General features: G+C 41.3%; 1 protein-coding gene across 7 annotated transcripts in view; it reads left to right on the top strand.

Moving 5' to 3' along the window:
* LOC111862074 (proton-coupled amino acid transporter 4) overlaps nucleotides 1–17,620 on the top strand; it is a 66,901-nt gene that overhangs the window by 18,055 nt on the left and 31,226 nt on the right. For 2 of the 7 annotated variants that reach the window (XM_023847154.2, XM_023847155.2), the window contains exon 2: nucleotides 10,102–10,177. The exons of 2 other annotated variants lie outside the window; for them this stretch is intronic. In XM_023847154.2, the coding sequence (XP_023702922.1) occupies nucleotides 10,121–10,177 (57 nt within the window). In that variant the 5' untranslated portion in view covers nucleotides 10,102–10,120. Of the gene's footprint in view, nucleotides 1–7,021; nucleotides 7,139–10,101; nucleotides 10,178–11,648; nucleotides 11,749–15,703; nucleotides 15,764–17,620 lie in introns of those variants that run through there. 3 more of the 7 variants (XM_023847153.2, XM_023847156.2, XM_023847159.2) reach the window with 3 other exon arrangements.

Here is a 17,620-nt window from a genome sequence, read left to right as displayed (position 1 = left end):
GATGCTGGATGACCTTCGGGACAGAAGAGGATACTATCATTTGAAGGAGAAAGCTCTAGATCGCATCAAGTGGAGGAACTGTTTTGGAAGAGACTGTGGACCTGTCGTCTGACAGATTACTGATGATGATGATATATAATATAATAATAAAAGGTAAAGCTAGCCCTGCAACAGGCCATGGAGGCCCATAGGGTTGTGAGACGTTGAGGCTCCCACATTTTCTAGAAAATCGACTCACAGATGGCGGTAAGGTTGTCAGCCTTACGCGCCGGTCGCGCTTTAACTCTCAGGAAGATTCCTGGTACTCTGGTAGATGCTGAGTCGACCCCAGGGCCATAGTGCGGCTGGTAGGATTAGGTGAACTGAAAAATCCAATGATCTCATCAGGATTCGAACCAGCGACCTTCCAGCTTGGAGCCTAGGGCCTCATCCAACTACGCTACCCCCTGCCCCCGGAGGGCTGCCTATAGTGGGACCTGGGCGTGGGTGCCCCTCGCCGTCGTTTTTTTACCTCTACTGTATATGCAGAAAGTGTGTATCAAATCCTGTGTGGTGTCCTGTTGCACCTCGTTCGTAGATATGCCTTAGGCATAATCTTTTTGTAAAATCATCATACAGCGTAATATATTGGTAGATTTTACCCAGAATCACTGGAGTTTTGGACGTTCTCCATCGTCCGGTATTCTAGAGACTAGAAACGTTTCGGAAACTAGATCTATTTCTGTCCTCAGGTGAGAGGGGAAGACACCTACTCAGTTGGTTCCCTTAGAAAGAGCTAACCTATCTAAGGGACCCAACTGAGTAGGTATTTTCCCCCCTCACCTGAGGACGGAAACAGATCCAGTTTCCGAAACGTGTTGTCTAGTGTCTAGAATACGGGACGATGGAAAAGCCCAAAAACCCAGCAATTCTGAGTGTTGTACACCATCGTCAGAACCGTTTAGAATCTAGTAGATTTCAATTGAAAATACAGTTTCAGTTATATATTTATGACTATTTTTATATAGTTCCGTTGAATGAAGACAGTTGAAGGCTTATATTGTAGATAATAACGATGACCACGCGTGTACGTTCACAAGGGATCCTTTATTAATCAAATGACGCATTATAATTCGTTGAACAGATTATATAAGTTACTTCTTGTATGAAAGCCGCCGGTGATGATCCTTATTTAAGGGTCGGAACACTTGGGGGGAGGGGGGTAGAAGGAAGATCCTCATAATGACTGATTACGTCATATGGATGTGTTTTGTAAATAAATTATGTTTGAAATGAGTATCAGTGACAGTTATCTTACACGTGTATTGCAAAGGATTCGTGTAGAAATTCTAATGTACATTTCCTCTATTGGTAAGTAACTTAGTAGCAGTTAGCCAATAGTGGGGCACTATGCTACAAGCCGGAGGGTCGCGGGATCCAAGCCCGATGTGGTGAAATTTTTCAGTTGACCTAATCCTTTCAACCGCACTATGGCCATGGGGTCCACTCAGCCTCTAACAGAAATGAGTATCAGGAATATTCCTGGGGGTAAAGGGCGGCCGGCGCGTAAGGCTGACAACCTCATCGCCATCTGTGAGCCGATTGTCTGGAAAATATGGGAACCTCAACATCTCACAGCCCTGTGGGCCTCCACGGCCAGTTACAGGGATGCCTTTACTTAATTCTTTGGGCTGGTGTCGGAACCAGGCGGTGACTTCCCTTTCTAAAGCTTCATCGTCGGAAAAATGTTCAGTTGAAAGACGATGTTTAAGAGGGCCGAACAAATGGAAGTCGCTTGGAGCATGACTCATCACCTGTGACAGTTAGGGCTAGGATATCGTGTCCTTCATCGTGGTAGCAATTGAGATGCTGCAATGCCAGACCCATTCTTTGCATTTTGTGTTGTGGGGTCAGCATGCGCGGCACCCATCGTGCACAGACTTTCTGCAAACCTAACCTGTCATGCGACTTCCAGTTGTTTGGCCCTCTTAACACCATCTTTCGTCTGAACATTTTACCGACGGTAAAGCTGTAGAAAGCGAAGTCACCGCCTGGTTCCGTCAGCAGCCCAAAGAAGTTTATACTGCTGGTTTTCAGGGGCTTGTGATACGATGGGACAAGTGCCCCAATGTACAGGGAGATTATGTTGAGAAATAAAAGCATTTTTCAAATCAGTACTCTTATTTGTTTAAGTTCTATATCCATTTGTAACTTATTGACTTACCTACGTATATATACTCGTACACGGTACGCTTTAGCGCAGTTGATTGAGGCACTGTGCTACAAGCCGGAAGGTCGTGCGTTCCTAGGCAACGGCCGCGGAATAAGCCAATATACGGCAGCCGTTGCTGAGTAACTGCTTTGCAAAGAAACATGTTCCCACGGCAACGACTGGAATACAACAATGCTGAGAGGGGTTTTCTACGCGTTCGGTGCCTAGGTGTTATAAGCGGGAAAAGTCTAGGGTTTAGTCAGTTTGGTCAGTATCCCGTGTGGAGGCCTGGTCGAATACCTCCACTTTAGCCCTGCGAGTCATAGGAAGCGACGAAAAGAAGTCTCGAATCTGAGGCAGTAAATATGATCACGAATCCCAAAGGACTCGGACCCGAGAATGACTGCTCTGGCGAGGGCCAGCAGTAATTCTAAACGACAGACCCGTCCTCTTGTCAGAGAGAGCGCCCCACATCAACAAACCCGCAGCTCTCTGACAGTAATAAAAATCTGGTAGTAAGCCCCAGATGGGTGCTTTATTCCAAGAGAGGCAGGCCGACTGACCGTCGGTCGTAACGTAAGACTCAGTTAAGACATTCGCCAACCAGTAAAGACGTAATCAGACGTTCCGTTGCCAGGAAACGGCTAATGAAAACAACCCGTTTTTTAGTAAGAAGACGAGTACATGTATTAGCGAGAGTGTTATGATTACTTGCAGTTACGATCTTGAGGTGTTCAGTAAATTCAGTTACCAATCCAAACCCCTTCCATACTTATATATATATATACAGTAGAACTTGGTTATAACGTCATCAAAGGGACCTAAAAATAGTGTCGTTATAAACGAATGTCGTTGTAACCGAAATGGGCACTTCCACAGTAGCCTTATGTTAGTCACGTAAAAATCTACCAAAACCGAGTTAAAATGTTGCATTTTTTAGTGAAATACATAGTTAAGTACAGACTAACGTAACATTAACGTGGAATTGCCCAAATGTGTAATATCAAAGACATATTACAGCGCTTTTCACTGACAATACACACCGCACTAATACTGTATATTAAAGGTAGGCCTACTCACCAAATTACAGTAGATTACATCAATTGTTGTGCCTTACTGTACCTAGATACGAGTACAGTAATCAGTTATCTTCATCTGTTTCCTGTTACTTGCCCAATACACACTTTCTAAATTACGTTCAATGTCCATATCAGAGAAATTCAGGAATGAAAATGACGTTACATACGAGGTTGATGCATTTGTGCATGTCGTACTAAGCAAGGTATAAAAACAGTTGCTTTATGAGGAATTAGTTCGTACCATTGAATATTTGACGCAATAGACAAGGTGTCGCAGAAACCGATGTTGCTATAACCAAGTTTTACTGTATATGGGTTTAACACAGCGGGTAACGAGTATAGTCGGGATTGACAGCGAGAGCATTGAGTTTTCTTTACATTTAACACCATTGGACAGAATCTTTCTACAGAAGGCGCTAGCTAGTCTTTCAGCTGGTCAATATGCAGTGTTTTCCTCTTTCTATGTAACCCGAAGGTTCATTAATATGGCCATAAGCTCATTCACTGGACCCTATTCTGAAGCAGTTCAGAAGACCTTGGCCTCACACCCTAATTCTTTATGAGTTGTAATATTATCCTGCCTTTATGCCTTGGTTTCCCAAGTGGTCCTCCTTCGTTCGAGATAGCAGTAACATTAAAAGGAACGCACCCTTGTTTCGGCAGACAACGATGATTTATACACCAAATGCTCCAAAAGCAGCAGAAGGACGTGAATTTTCGTTTCCAATGTGTTAATTATGATTTCATACAAGTATCTCATTAACATTTATTTAAAATTATTTGATTGATTGCAGGGTTATCATTGTAACCTCCGTTATTCGCTTCAAACCGCTTTTGCTTATGGCATTAGATTGAGGACTAGATTATTCTGAAGGATTAATGAAGCATTTCTGATAGAAAGTGTAACATTAATTTCTCATAGACCTTTGCACAAAGAGACTGCCAGCATAGGCCTGTATCATACATAGGTCTCTTCTGTCGGTCACATGGCCGCGGGATCTAAGGCGCGTAGATTGCTGAACTGCTCAAACTTTGGGATCACTTCTTGCGAGGAGTCCTGCCAGATGTCTTGCGTCTGAGCCGGAGCAGGCCGGAAACGTAATTCGTGACATGCGAAGAAGAAATCATTTCTATGACTGTTTTCAGAGTGTTTTGTTTCGACATCATTTCATATTTCTTCGTCTCTCACAGCTGGGCTGCCTGACCTATTCCAATCTAACGTTAGTTCTGAAATTGCTAATTCTTATACATTGATTTCGGATTCTTTTGACTGGGGATCGGGCCGTGTCAGGAAAACGCTCAAATACATTTATATCGACAGCGGCATTTGAACCCGCAGTGTTTAAGCGAGTCTCAGACCGTACGGGCGGCAATCAGAGAAGCGCCTGTGCTTCAGGCCGGCATTCAGCTTTTGCAGAAACCAAATTTCCATTGTTGATGGCGAGCATATTCATTGAAACCTTGATTTACGTAGCTTTCAGTATGTAAAAGTGGATCAATGGATAGCATTTGTTTACTTCGAAGATTAAGCCCATGAGTTCATTCAGAATAATGTGAGGCTGCTTGTTGATACGAGAGAAAGTTACAAAATGTGCATAGGAAGAAAATGAAGTGTGTGTAGGTAATGTTGAAATAGTGGGCATTAGTGAAATTTGTAAAGTGTATGTTATTGTGTATTTTATATCTGAGGGCGAGATCACTTAACCACCGACACTTACAGTTGATGAAGTTGTGATTGAAAGATTTGTAAATCTATCTCTCTTCTTCGAATGGGCATTATGATGTTCTGTTGCGAGTTGAAAAAGAGAAGTTAGGTATTTTTGGCGAAGTTTGTTTCTATGGGCGAACATTACCGAAAACATTTCCTCCAAATTGGAGCACCTGTTACTGTACAGTTGCTATTCTCTTAAGTTTAGCATTTCAATATAAATATAGCTGCTGCTGAGAAATTTCTAAATTATTGAGGTTAGATAGTTTTAACGTTTGTTTTCTATTAACTGTCAGCATTAGGCCGCGCCATAGCTCAAGCGGTTAGTCGCTGGCTTCCCACCGCGGCGGCCCGGGTTCTATCCCGGGTCTGGTCAAGTGGGATTTGTGGTGGACAAAGTGGCGCTGGGGCAGGTTTTCTCCGAGTACTTCGGTTTCCCCTGCCAAACTTCATTCCACCAATTGCTCCACAATCACCCTCACCTATCATCTGGGGCTGGTACAATAGGCCAGAAGTGGCCGCAGTACAAGGAACTTAGTCCCACCCCACTAGCCATAATAAAAAAAAACTGTCAGCATTTCAAGATACGTAAAAGTAAATCTGCCCCTACTTTAGCACGACGCCATGAAGCACGAAGCAGTGGATGTATAGGTCACATACATTCTTAGCCTCAACAGCAGATGGACGGGAGTGGTCAGCTTCACTCCCGGATCACTTTGCCCTGAGGAATCAGAGCTGTCTTTCATGAACGTAGCAATGAACTTATTCCATAAATGCCGGGGATATCTTTATCAGTATGGGGGATGTAACTAGTTAGTTACTTATAACGATACTAAAATCTAAGAGAGGTCATAACTGCCCGCATTGAACATCGACAGTTACAATTTATTTACGAGGATAAATGGGCCTAAAATTTTCAGAATTACTGGTTTTTTTGTACTTTGTACTTCGTCCGGTATTCTAGAAACTAGAAAACAATTTTTCATGAACTGGATCTGTTTTCGTTCTCGTGTGATGAGTGGGGGGGGGGGATGGAAGACATCCACTCTGGGTCCTTTAGAAAGGTTAACCTCAATTTTTGGATAATCACAATCAGATTCACTACATTTATTTAATTACCTGAGCTCAGGCAAATTCGGAAGCACGTAACAAGACAATATGCATTAAAAATTGTAATAAAGCACCCACCTGCGTGGAACTATGATAGAAAAGGAGGTAGAAGTTTATGCTACAAACCTAGCCAACAAAACCAGGTGCAGGAAAGTCCAAATTTTGTTAAATTTTCCGCCTGTATATACCGAGATTTCCCGTGTGGAGGCGGGTTGTAAAGCCTCCACCGTAGCCCTGCGAGTCGTAGGAGACGGAAAACGGAATCCGGTGACGGTTATAACCTGGGTACCCTGTCGCTGTGGGGACAAATACAGGGACGTGGTCCTCCAGGTTGGGGGTGGGATGCAAGGCTGACGACCTTGCTGTGTAAAAAAAAATATTGTTGCGAATGCCAAAGAAGCGAAACGGATGCATTGTGGTAGAATCTCCTAATGAAGGTAATGGATGATAAAGGGCGGTTTACCAGTGACTATGGTGATTTACCGAGAAATATTCCTAGTTGATTTAACTAGAGTGACCTATATGCAATAGAAGTTTGCAAAGGGCGTATTCCATAATGGAACACAGAGAATTTTAAAACAAGAACTGTTTTGACGTCGAAAAAAGAAGAAATATTAGCTTTACTTGAAATATTTTACTCGGCCTTGATTTTCCTTTTGGTCATTTGCACATCACGTGAATGTGTTAAAAAATGAGGGGTATGTTATTATTTGCATATTCTGTTATCACGAACTTATTACATAGTCAGTGTGTCGAGATATGACCTCTGCTGGGTACTGTACCATGACCCTACTGTCTCACACGTTGATCAACGAACGCACATTTGTACTGCTGGCCAACTGCAGAACAGATAAGTCAGTGAAATAGTAGAAGGGGAAATTTCCCCTTCTATATTTCACATTTTCTGTTTATATATTAGGCTAATAGGAAATACGCAGTGTGATTTGTTCAGTAATCTTCACGCACATTAAACTTACGTCTGTGAATGCTTATTCTGTTGTATTAGTGTGTGACTTATGTTACGTTCGGTTTCTTATATTTGGAATTAAGGTATGTTAAACGTTAAGCGTGTTTTAAATATTTCGAACTTAAAATTCTGCTGAAGTCTGAATGAAATTTTCTGTTGCTTGAGCTGTTGAATGCAACGTTCATTATTTTTATTTCAAACATTCACTATTGTTATTATTATTAATAATAGTATTATCATTATCATTATTATCCTCACGTTTGGGCTTCAGGTATGCTAAATATTAAGGATATTACAAATATTTCAAACTCGAAATTCTGCTCTGTTTTGTTGTAATTTTGGATTCCAAGCTTCCGAGTGAAATTTTCCATAGTTTTATATGCCACACTCCGTTTATATTGACTCTTTGATTAGATTGTTGTGGTAGTGTCGTACTTCAGGCGGTTAGTCTCCATTTTCCCATCGCGGTGGTCCGGTTTGGATCCCAGATCTAGTCATGTGGAATTTTGGCAGACAAAGAGGCACTTTCAGAGGATATCCTCTGTCAGTTCACGTCCCACCAACTGCTCCATATTCATTAATTATGTTATATATCTCCATGGTACAGCGTTGTTAAATAAATTCAACTCAAGTTCTGAAATAGTTTTAAACTAGCGATGTAGTGATGTGCTAAGTTAAACAAGAAGCTCCAACAGTCTCGCGACGGCACACACAGAGATACACTCAGACAATAATAAATGCCACTTAGAGAGAGACTGCCATAGATCAACAACAACACAGCTGTGAAATGCTGATATGCCAAGGTCACCAAACCATACTCAGGTTTCTGTCCACTGCTGCCACGGCAAGCACACCGTGGCGAGTTTGCGAACTTTATTGTCGGACTACATACAATGGTGAACAAATGAAGTTGGATTCAGTGGGATTTGTGTATTGTCCAGTAGGGCTATTTATTATAAAATTACGCGTTTTCTTGAGGGCGCGACGTAACATAGTCATGTAATGTGTAGGAATTTATTTCCGAAATTAATTAGTATGTGTCATAGGGGCGAGTAGAATGTGAATCAAGTGAATATGCAGTACGGTTGCGTGATAAGTACACAGATACAATGTGAATCTTACACTGATTTCTTGATGTTGATATATATCCAGGATTTGTCTGCTTTGAGGAGTGGAAAGCCGACCGCATTGAATGGAATATTCTATGGAAGGACGCTTTTTCAGCCCCAGCTGGTTATGTTTCTTGAATCGGAGGGAGTGGACGATGTGGAGAGAATGTTGAGCTGTAAGGTCGTGCTCAATTTTGAGGTTATGTTTCGATGAATCGGAGGACGGGAGTGAACAATGTGGATAGAATGTTGAGCTGTAAGGTCGTGCTCAATTTTGAGGTTATGTTTCGATGAATCGGAGGACGGGAATGGACGATGTGGGCAGAATGTTGAGCTGTACAGTCGTGCTCAATTTGGAGGTTATGTTTCGATGAATCGGAGGACGGAAGTGGACGATGTGGACAGAATGTTGAGCTGTAAAGTCGTGCTCAATTTTGAGGTTATGTTTCATTGAATCGGAGGAAGGGAGGGGACGATGTGGACAGAATGTTGAGCTGTAAGGTCGTGCTCGGTTTTGAGGTTATGTTTCGATGAATCGGAGGACGGGAGTGAACAATGTGGATAGAATGTTGAGCTGTAAGGTCGTGCTCAATTTTGAGGTTATGTTTCGATAAATCGGAGGACGGAAGTGGACGATGTGGACAGAATGTTGAGCTGTAAGGTCGTGCTCAATTTTGAGATACCTTGGAGGGACTGAGGAATATCATGAGAAACCTCGGTCATATTAAACGGTCTCTGAAAGAAGAATCAGATCCAGGACCTTCCGATTAAGAAGTGGGGATGTTTATCATTCAGCAACGATTTTTGGTTACTAGAATGTTATTCGTACATCGGAATGTTTCGTGGATCAGAAACGATCGGAAGAATAACATTTCTGTCATTTGTTGCTAACTTCAGCACTTTCGAGTTTTGTATCTTTTCTTAAATGGTGTAGAGTCCGTGAAAAATGTCCGCTTTAAGAAATATCCAGCAACATGACGGTTCACAGTCAGCGTTTAACTCAGATACAGGATACCTCAGTAGCTGAACGTCCTGGTTTCGATTCCCGCTTTCGCTACCATGTCTGAAGCATTTTCATTTTTTTGTCTAATTGGTATTGTTAGTTCTTTCCGTCAAGGATAAAGATGTGGAAGGAAACGGTCATATTTTATTTCAAAGGATCCTACACATTTCTGGAGAGACCAAGGCTAAACACAAACTATTCAATCAGGGTATCCAGTGAGCCAGTCGAGATTCGAATAGGGTACTTCTGAAATGTGGGTATATAGAATGTTATCATTACAACGAATAAGTTAAACCAACACCTTACTCCTCATCCACTTGTGAAGACCCAAATTTATGGATCGAGTTAAGGCTATCGCATGTCTCAGTAGGTGATAGATGAGTATGGGGCAGTACTGAAGTGACGATTAGCATGGGGAAACGGAAGACACTCTGTGAATAACCTACTTCATTGCCACTTCATCCACCACGAATCTTAGTAAAGTCACCCAGGATTGAAGCCTAGGTGATAAGGTCTTGTTTGTCGATACAGATAAGATTAATCATATATTACCTAACAGGAGGGCGGCTTTCACTTCGTGCTCGTGTTCATTACTGTAACTTAATTTATTTCGCTTTACCCTAATTATGTTATGAATAGTATTCCTTTTTGTTATGGTACAGCAAAGAGTTTCGGCGCTCGGCAAGATTTCTAAGATTAAAACGAATGGTTAAAGCTGAATATTTTTGCAATCGTTATAAATTTTGAAACCTTGAACCCTTTTACTTTGTCAGTGTTGCTTTTCATTTTATGAATGTGAATGCAGAGTAAAATTATTTCTTTAATCTGTGAGTTATGTTTCTGTTGTACTTTCTTGTATCGTGCTTGGATCTGGCTACAGTGTACGTAATTCATTCTGTTCTAAATCTTGCCTTTGTTTTGTGTTTATGTGTAGTATCTTATCGCCACCAACAATGGCTTCAGGCAGAGGTTACGGGAGTCTGAATAAGCATGTCGCGTTAGCGCATGGAGTAAGTTACATTTTTATTTTTCTATTTTGTGTTCGTCTTTTTTGTACGTTATTTCCTTTGTTGTGTTCTTTCTTCCTTTTTCAGTCATCTGAATAATTATTATTACTGTATGTAGGGGCTGTCTACACAACAGTGACTTAACAATAAAACAGAACAGACAGTAGTGTCAGGATTAATTTATTATGTTCATATTTATAACACTACGCGATTCGAACGTAGTAGATCATTAAGTGGTTCGAAATAAAGAAGTAATTACGGAGTCATTGAATTTCCAGTTAATGTTAAAATGAATTTCAATGAAATGGATCCATTTTTACATCGAGATATGTACTGTATTCTGGTATTAAAGCATTAAAATCATTTACAATTGAGGATGAGGTTATATGTGGTCATGTGTATATAGTATTTATGTAATGGGGTAAATGTTGTATGTCGTTTGATGCATATGTGCATATGTTTCTGTATGTTTTATCTCGACGTGAAAAATTGATTGTAGTGATGTGGTAATTGGTCTGAATGTCTGAAAATGAAACCATTGCCATTATGTTTTCCCCCTATTATTATTAAATAAATCCCATAATTCTAGTCCTTAGGTTTCCACGGCTGGAGTTTAATACGTGTCTTCAGCATTCGGAATTATGCCGTGACGAATATTTAGGATTTTATAACGAACCTCGTGAGGGTTTGTGGCACCTCTACATAGCTCTCGCATTAGACAGTGTGTCGGAGGTGAAGCCGTGATTGGATGAACAGAGGAGCAGGACGCTAACCAATAGGGAGCGATCTGTGCGGCTGGTTGAAAGAGGCAGATGACATATTTCAGCGAACATTTGGTTAAAGAAAAGAGATGACAACAAATGTTCTGGTGACGTCTTCTCAGGACCACTTGGTCACCTAGAGTAGCCCTGTTTGGGCAGGCTGTAATAAACTTGAAAATACAAAAAGAACGATTGTATTCAAACCGATTTATTCGGCCCAGCTTTTTTTTTTTTTTTTTTGTAATTACCATTTTATTTTAAATAATTTAAACTTCACGTAGCCACTAGCAAAAGTAAGGAGTTTGCCACTTTTTCCGTGAGTAATTCTAGAATTGTGTACTAGAGTTAGTTCGTCAAGATGCGTCACAACTGGAAACCTGCCGATATTTTTAATAAACACACCATCTTCCTTGAGGGTACTTTTTCATTTCTCAGTCCTATTTAGTTGATTGTTTATATTAATTGTTGCTTTGGTTCCGTTGTGTAGGACTCGCACGTTGCACGTTGCGTGCTGTTGGCCAGTACTGAAATGAAATGAAATTAGTATTAGGCGTCTTAAGTACATATTGTCTCGCGACTGATGCAGTGCATTTGTATATAAAGTCATGCAATTGATTTATTGCCTCTTCGGGCTAGTGTCTACCTCGTACAGTAGTTGGCGCATGCATCGACAGTGGGCAAACGCAAATTGTTAGACAACGAAATATTACAACTTAACAGGAAGGTGTGGAGATGTTATTTAAGTTTCATTATTGTTTTGAAATGAAGATTTGGATTACGCGTCAGAAATGGAATGACTCATGCTCTGATAAGGTAGGTAGATGAGGTGTTTCAAGCGCATTGACCGTTCAGTGATAACGTGGTCTGTGGACACAGCAACCAGTCTGTGGAAAGTTTCTTAGTGATTGAAGTCATGAAACATCATTACGAACCTTCTTTTTCTGCCGCTGTTTTTCCTGATCAATCTGAGGTACTGAGGACTGGTTCATTATACATAGGTGGGATATTATTTCAGTGGTGAAACTGAACACGCTAAAGCTCAAAAATACCTTGGTGTAAATCTGTGTGTAATTTAAAGGCGTGCTGGAAGTTCCAGTAATAACACACTTAACGCATATCTATGAAATTTCATATTCAGATAGCCGATTTGAGTCGTAAAGACCTGTAAATAAAATAAACAATAATTCTGCTCAAAGTTCTTATTCTTCAATAAATTAAGTGTCCCAGTATTTAAATTCTAGCATGACCATAAGTTATTGAGAATGTATTTTGAGACTAAATAAATTTAAATACAGTTTCAGATTGGATCAGTTTTCATAATATATTCCGATCTTTTACCACATGTGACAATTTTATGCATTCTAACAATGAAACACATTTGAGACAAAAAGTTAGACCTTTAATAAAACCGAACAAGTTGACTCAAGCAGTAACGCTTGGTTCGAATTTCGGCCAAGGTACCGACTGTCCTGACGTGTTGTGGTTTTCCAGTGTCTCTGCAAGCATATGTTAGTATGGTACCGTACATAAGACCACGACCGCGTACTCCCGTATGTTTTTAAATGTACTGTTCACTGTCATCCAGCCACTGGACATTCTAAGTTACTGCCAGCATCCTGAAACTATCTTTCTGTCCCTTTGGCTCTACAGCCCTTTGCACCTTGGCCGCTTTTTCAATTTCTTAACCCTATACACAGTCGGTAGGACTCCTTAGACGGGTGATCAGCTCGTTTCAAGGCCGCTGCCTACACACAGAACAACACAAAGACAATAAACGCACTCAGACATCCGTGCCTCGAGTGGGATTCGAAACTACGATCCCAGTGTTCGAGCGGCCACTGTGATCTGTGCTTGTCGGCGAAGTTAGTGCCAACTTTAGAAACTAACTACAAACACTTAATATATATAATACATATTATAACAATTTAATAATAGTTGGTATTGTCCAGTATTTGGAATGGATGGTATTTCATGTTATTAGTTAAAATATCAATAAATAATAATAATTAACAGAGGTAATATATTCGGCTTTATTACTGGTGGGCCTTACAACATGCAGATAATTAAGTGTATGTGTTGTTGCGTTTTCGGATTACGACCTATGCCTCACACTTTTATTGTTCACTAACTTGAGCCTTTGGAGATAATATAAACGCATATTTAATTATATATGCGCATGAAGGAAAGGCATTTGAAGATTCAGATGTGAGTAGTTCCTGTCATCGTATGCTGTAGTGACTGATAATACGCACATGTTTACATACGTAAATGGGCCTCCATAGCCAGTCAAGTTGGCTCAAATGGTAAAGCGTCTGGCTTATCTTGGTAAGACGCCCTGTTCACATCTCCATTGGGACATCGGCTATCATTACAGAGATTCCTCGTAGTTGTTCTTATTCCCTTCAGCCAGATGATGGGATAGTACCTCAAACTAAGCGGGACAGTTTCCTTCCACATACTTTCTAACTCTGTGGCCTTTAGTCCGCAAACGAACTATACCGACCGAGCGACCGCCGCTTGTCAGCGAAGTTAGTGCCAACTTTTACGGATAGAGAGTGTCACGTGGTCAGCCCAACGGATCCCAACGGCCGTTAATCTCGGTTTTCTGGACTGGAGCCGCTATTTCCTTGAAATAGCTCCTCGGTTATCCTCACGAGGCTGAGTGGACCCCATTCCAGACCCACTACTTCTCAGAAAATTTGGTAGCGCCGGGAATCGAACCCGCGACCTCTGGATCTGTAGCCAGGAACTCTGACCACTAGACCACAAAGGCGGTCTTTGAACTACTAACAGCGTCGTTAAATAAATCATAAATAAATAAATACGTCACATACACACATACATAAGTACAGTGTTTGCTTATAATTGTAAATCATCGAAATTGAGTGATCTATGCTGAATTGTAAATGAAGTAATGGCCTCCCGGAAAGGAACGGAAGTGCGTGTATGTTGAAACTATAGTGACAGTGAAAGCATTGAATATTAATTTCACGGATTGTATACTGATGAGGATTTTCATGGCAGAAGGATTGAAGAAAATTTTTGGAAAAAGAAAATTATTCTTGCTTCTCTTATCGTTAGACGCAATTATTTTTCATATCACCAGTATGAATAATGAAGATTGTCATTTGCAGGCGGTTTTTATCTATGTGACTTTGACCTAGCTGCTTCCTATGGAAAATTTCTGTTCTTATTAAAGTGGGAAGATTTTTGCCAAGTGCGCAGTAAATGTTCAGAATTGCTTTAGTTCCTTAAATGCGGCATCACAGAGAGCTATAATGCGTACAGGCATACAGTTTATCCTTCATACTTCCTCTCTTTCGTCGATGCAAAAATATACTTTATGATTAATGGTTAAAATGGTCTAATAAAGCGGATAAGGAAATATTGTTAAATCGTTTCGCACCATTATCTTTAAAATATCAAGAATGAATACGAAAATTCTGAGTTTATCGATGTTAAATCACATGGTATATATTGTGACTGTACTTTAAAGAGCGTAGGAGGCGACGAAGAGGGAAGTCTCAAATCTGAGACAGTAAAATATGGTCGCGAGTCCCAAGGGACTCAGACCCTAGAAAGACTGCATTGGCAAGGGCCAGCAGCATATACTAAAGGCAGACCCGTCCTCTCGTCAGAGAGGGCGCCCCACAAAAACAAGACTGTAAATGCCAAACAGTAATAAATATCTGGTCATGAACTCCAGATGGGGCTCGACACCAAGACTTACTGACTGACTGACTGACTGACCGTCAGTCGCAATGTGACTTGGACTTTGATTAACTCTTTAAAGTACAGTCCAATATATACCATGTGATTTAACATCGATAAACTAAGAATTTTTTAAAAAGAAACACCTATTATTTCGCTAAACTGTGTAAACCAATTGGTTTTTGTAACGGAGACGAAATATGTTTCCTTTGAGGTAGGAACTGAATTAATAAATATTATATAGAATAAATTCATGTTTCAGATGGTTTAACTACCATAAATAGCATAGTTTGAGATTCCCAAAGGTGACGAGAAATACTTTGTTCCGCTGAATATGTCAAATAACAGACGCATTAGAAAATTAAAAGGCCGTTTCTAACTGTGTCGTTTTTATCACTCACGGTGATCAGGGATCACACTAGATCGCACGAAACTACCCTTGTGAGTACGGGAGCAACAGACAGAGGTCCGAAGACTCCCAGAGCCATCAGTAGGTAAAATATGGTCATGAGTCGGGTGGGGCTCGGAACCAAAAATAATTTTGCTCTGGAGGACCAGCGGCAATTTGGCAGTCAGGGCAGGCCAGATCAGAGAAGACCAGAAGAGAATTAAGAACAGGTCAGATCAGAGGAGACCAGAAGAGAATTGAGAACATGTCAGATCAGAGGAGACCAGAAGAGAATTGAGAACATGTCAGATCAGAGAAGACCAGAAAAGAATTGAGAACAGGTCAGATCAGAGAAGACCAGAAGAGAATTGAGAACAGGTCAGATCAGAGGAGACCAGAAGAGAATTGAGAACAGGTAAGATCAGAGCAGACCAGAAGAGAATTGAGAACAGGTCACATCAGAGGAGACCAGAGCAGAAGAAACCAGCTCAGCCAATGACCAGACAACGAAACGTGAGAGACGACGGACTAGTCACGTCGCATCGTCTGCAAGACGTTATTTCAGAGCGATCTAATAAACAGCTTCATTTAATCTTGTCGCGTTACCTGGATACGTGACAGTATGAACAAGAATCGCGCAGGGTCTACAGCTGCGTGATCAGCTTACGGGTACAGACTGCTGCTGCTGTTAATCGCGTCTGAACATTGCGTCCAGGCTTGCACATTCAGGTATCTTTCGCGCATTCTTGCTTAGTGTTCCCATGTGACCGGGCCTGCTCGTCCGTGTTTATCTGCTCCCTCAAGAGTTCGTCCCTCTTCGTCTGCTTCCGCTCAAGCTCCTTCGCTCCTATTGTTGCTTGCCTGTGTTGAATCTGTCTGTTCATGTTCGACCATTTTGTTCCTGTTCGCCATCGCGTATGTTCCTCCGCTCGTGCTGCATGTTCGTGTGCTCCCGTTGTTCGTGCTGGTCCATGTATGTGTACTCCTCTTTGTGCTTTTCCCGTATGGTCATTAGTGTTCGCACACAGGCCATGTTTGAAGCCAGCTTTAGACATTACGACGCTCTTATCTGACAGTTTTCGCGATAAATTGCACATGTGAAGCGAAGGGCAGAGTCCTGTCTGCTTACACAGCTGCTCTAGTATGCTGTATGAACTTCAGAAGTCATGTGGCTCCGAGTGAGATATAGAGGGATGATAGTGTATCGGGAGATATGCTGTAGCCTGTTACAAAGGCACTGTCCCAGCATACATTGGGAGGTACTGGAGAAAAGTGTGAAAAAATGAGGCTAGGTGGTCCCCGGACATGATTCAAACAATGTCCTTAATGCAGTCGTATTTACACATAGATAAAAGTAAAAAGTAAAGGTATCCCTGTAACAGGCCGTGGAGGCCCATAGGGTTGTGAGATGTTGAGGTTCCCACATTTTCTAGACAATCGGCTCATAGATGGCGGCAAGGTTGTCAGCCCTACGCGCTGGCCGCCCTTTACCTCCAAGAACATTCCAAGAATATTCCTGGTACTCATTTCTGTTAGAGGCTGAGTCAACCCCAGGGCCATAGTGCAGCTGGAAGGATTAGGTCAATTGAAAAAAAAATCCAATGACCTCATCGGGACTTGAACCCGCGACCTTCCGGCTTGTAGCATAGTGCCTCAACCTACTACACTACCACTTACCCCCATTTACACGTAGATATGTGACTTTTATGTGAAACATATGTCTGTGGGTTGTATATTTAATTAAATAAGAGGAAATAACAATGTGTCCCTGTGTGCAGTGTAGTGCCTCTAATGCTAATTAGCCTGGTTAAGTGAACATCATGACAAGCGAAGGATTCAGTTTTCCTAGGGTGAGGGCACACCAAGGAAACTGGCAACCGCAACGCAACCGCAATTTCCGAGAAATGTCGCCGATTTCAAGCAGGCAACTGGTTTCCAGAATAGCAGGGGCACACTGAGGAAACTTATCTTTGGTTAATTGCTCACATCATCTGAAGTGAGTATGTTCGTCCGACGTAACGCGTGATTGTATTTTTTAGTTTCGTGCAATTGCCTTCTGCAGTGTAAGATAATAATGCTGAGCCTGTCATGTGGTAGTAGTGGGGACCGATTGAGACCGCGTGAGGAGAGAGGACGACGACCCTAAGGAAAATATTGGGGTGTTAATTAATTTGATTTAATTAAGGTCAATTTATTTTAATCATGAACTATCCCGTTCACACGTGATACAGTGCAATGGCTTTAGCAAGACAGAAGACACCTGATGGCCGTATTCAGCCGGACCATGTAATGAGGAAGAAGGGTGACCTGTGATACGTTGCATTTAAGACGGAAATATATGCGAAATAAATGATATATTAATGAACAGGATGCTTAAATACAGTATCAGGAAAAGAAAACATTGGGTGCATCCGTTCTTCGATGACAGTTTAAACTGAGGCGCTTATATGGTTTTGAAAGAACTTAACCAGGGTACAGACTCCTTTCGTCTTATGAGAAATTTTTTTTTCAAGTCAAATCTATTTCGTCCTGGCTAGCATAGTCTGGGTGACGTTTGTCATATATATATATATATATATATATATA

The sequence above is a fragment of the Cryptotermes secundus genome, unplaced genomic scaffold, assembly GCF_002891405.2.
Source record: "Cryptotermes secundus unplaced genomic scaffold, Csec_1.0 scaffold400, whole genome shotgun sequence".
NCBI lineage: Eukaryota > Metazoa > Arthropoda > Insecta > Blattodea > Kalotermitidae > Cryptotermes > Cryptotermes secundus.
The sequence above is the reverse complement of the archived record's forward strand: the minus strand, read 5'-3'. Positions and strand labels throughout refer to the sequence as shown.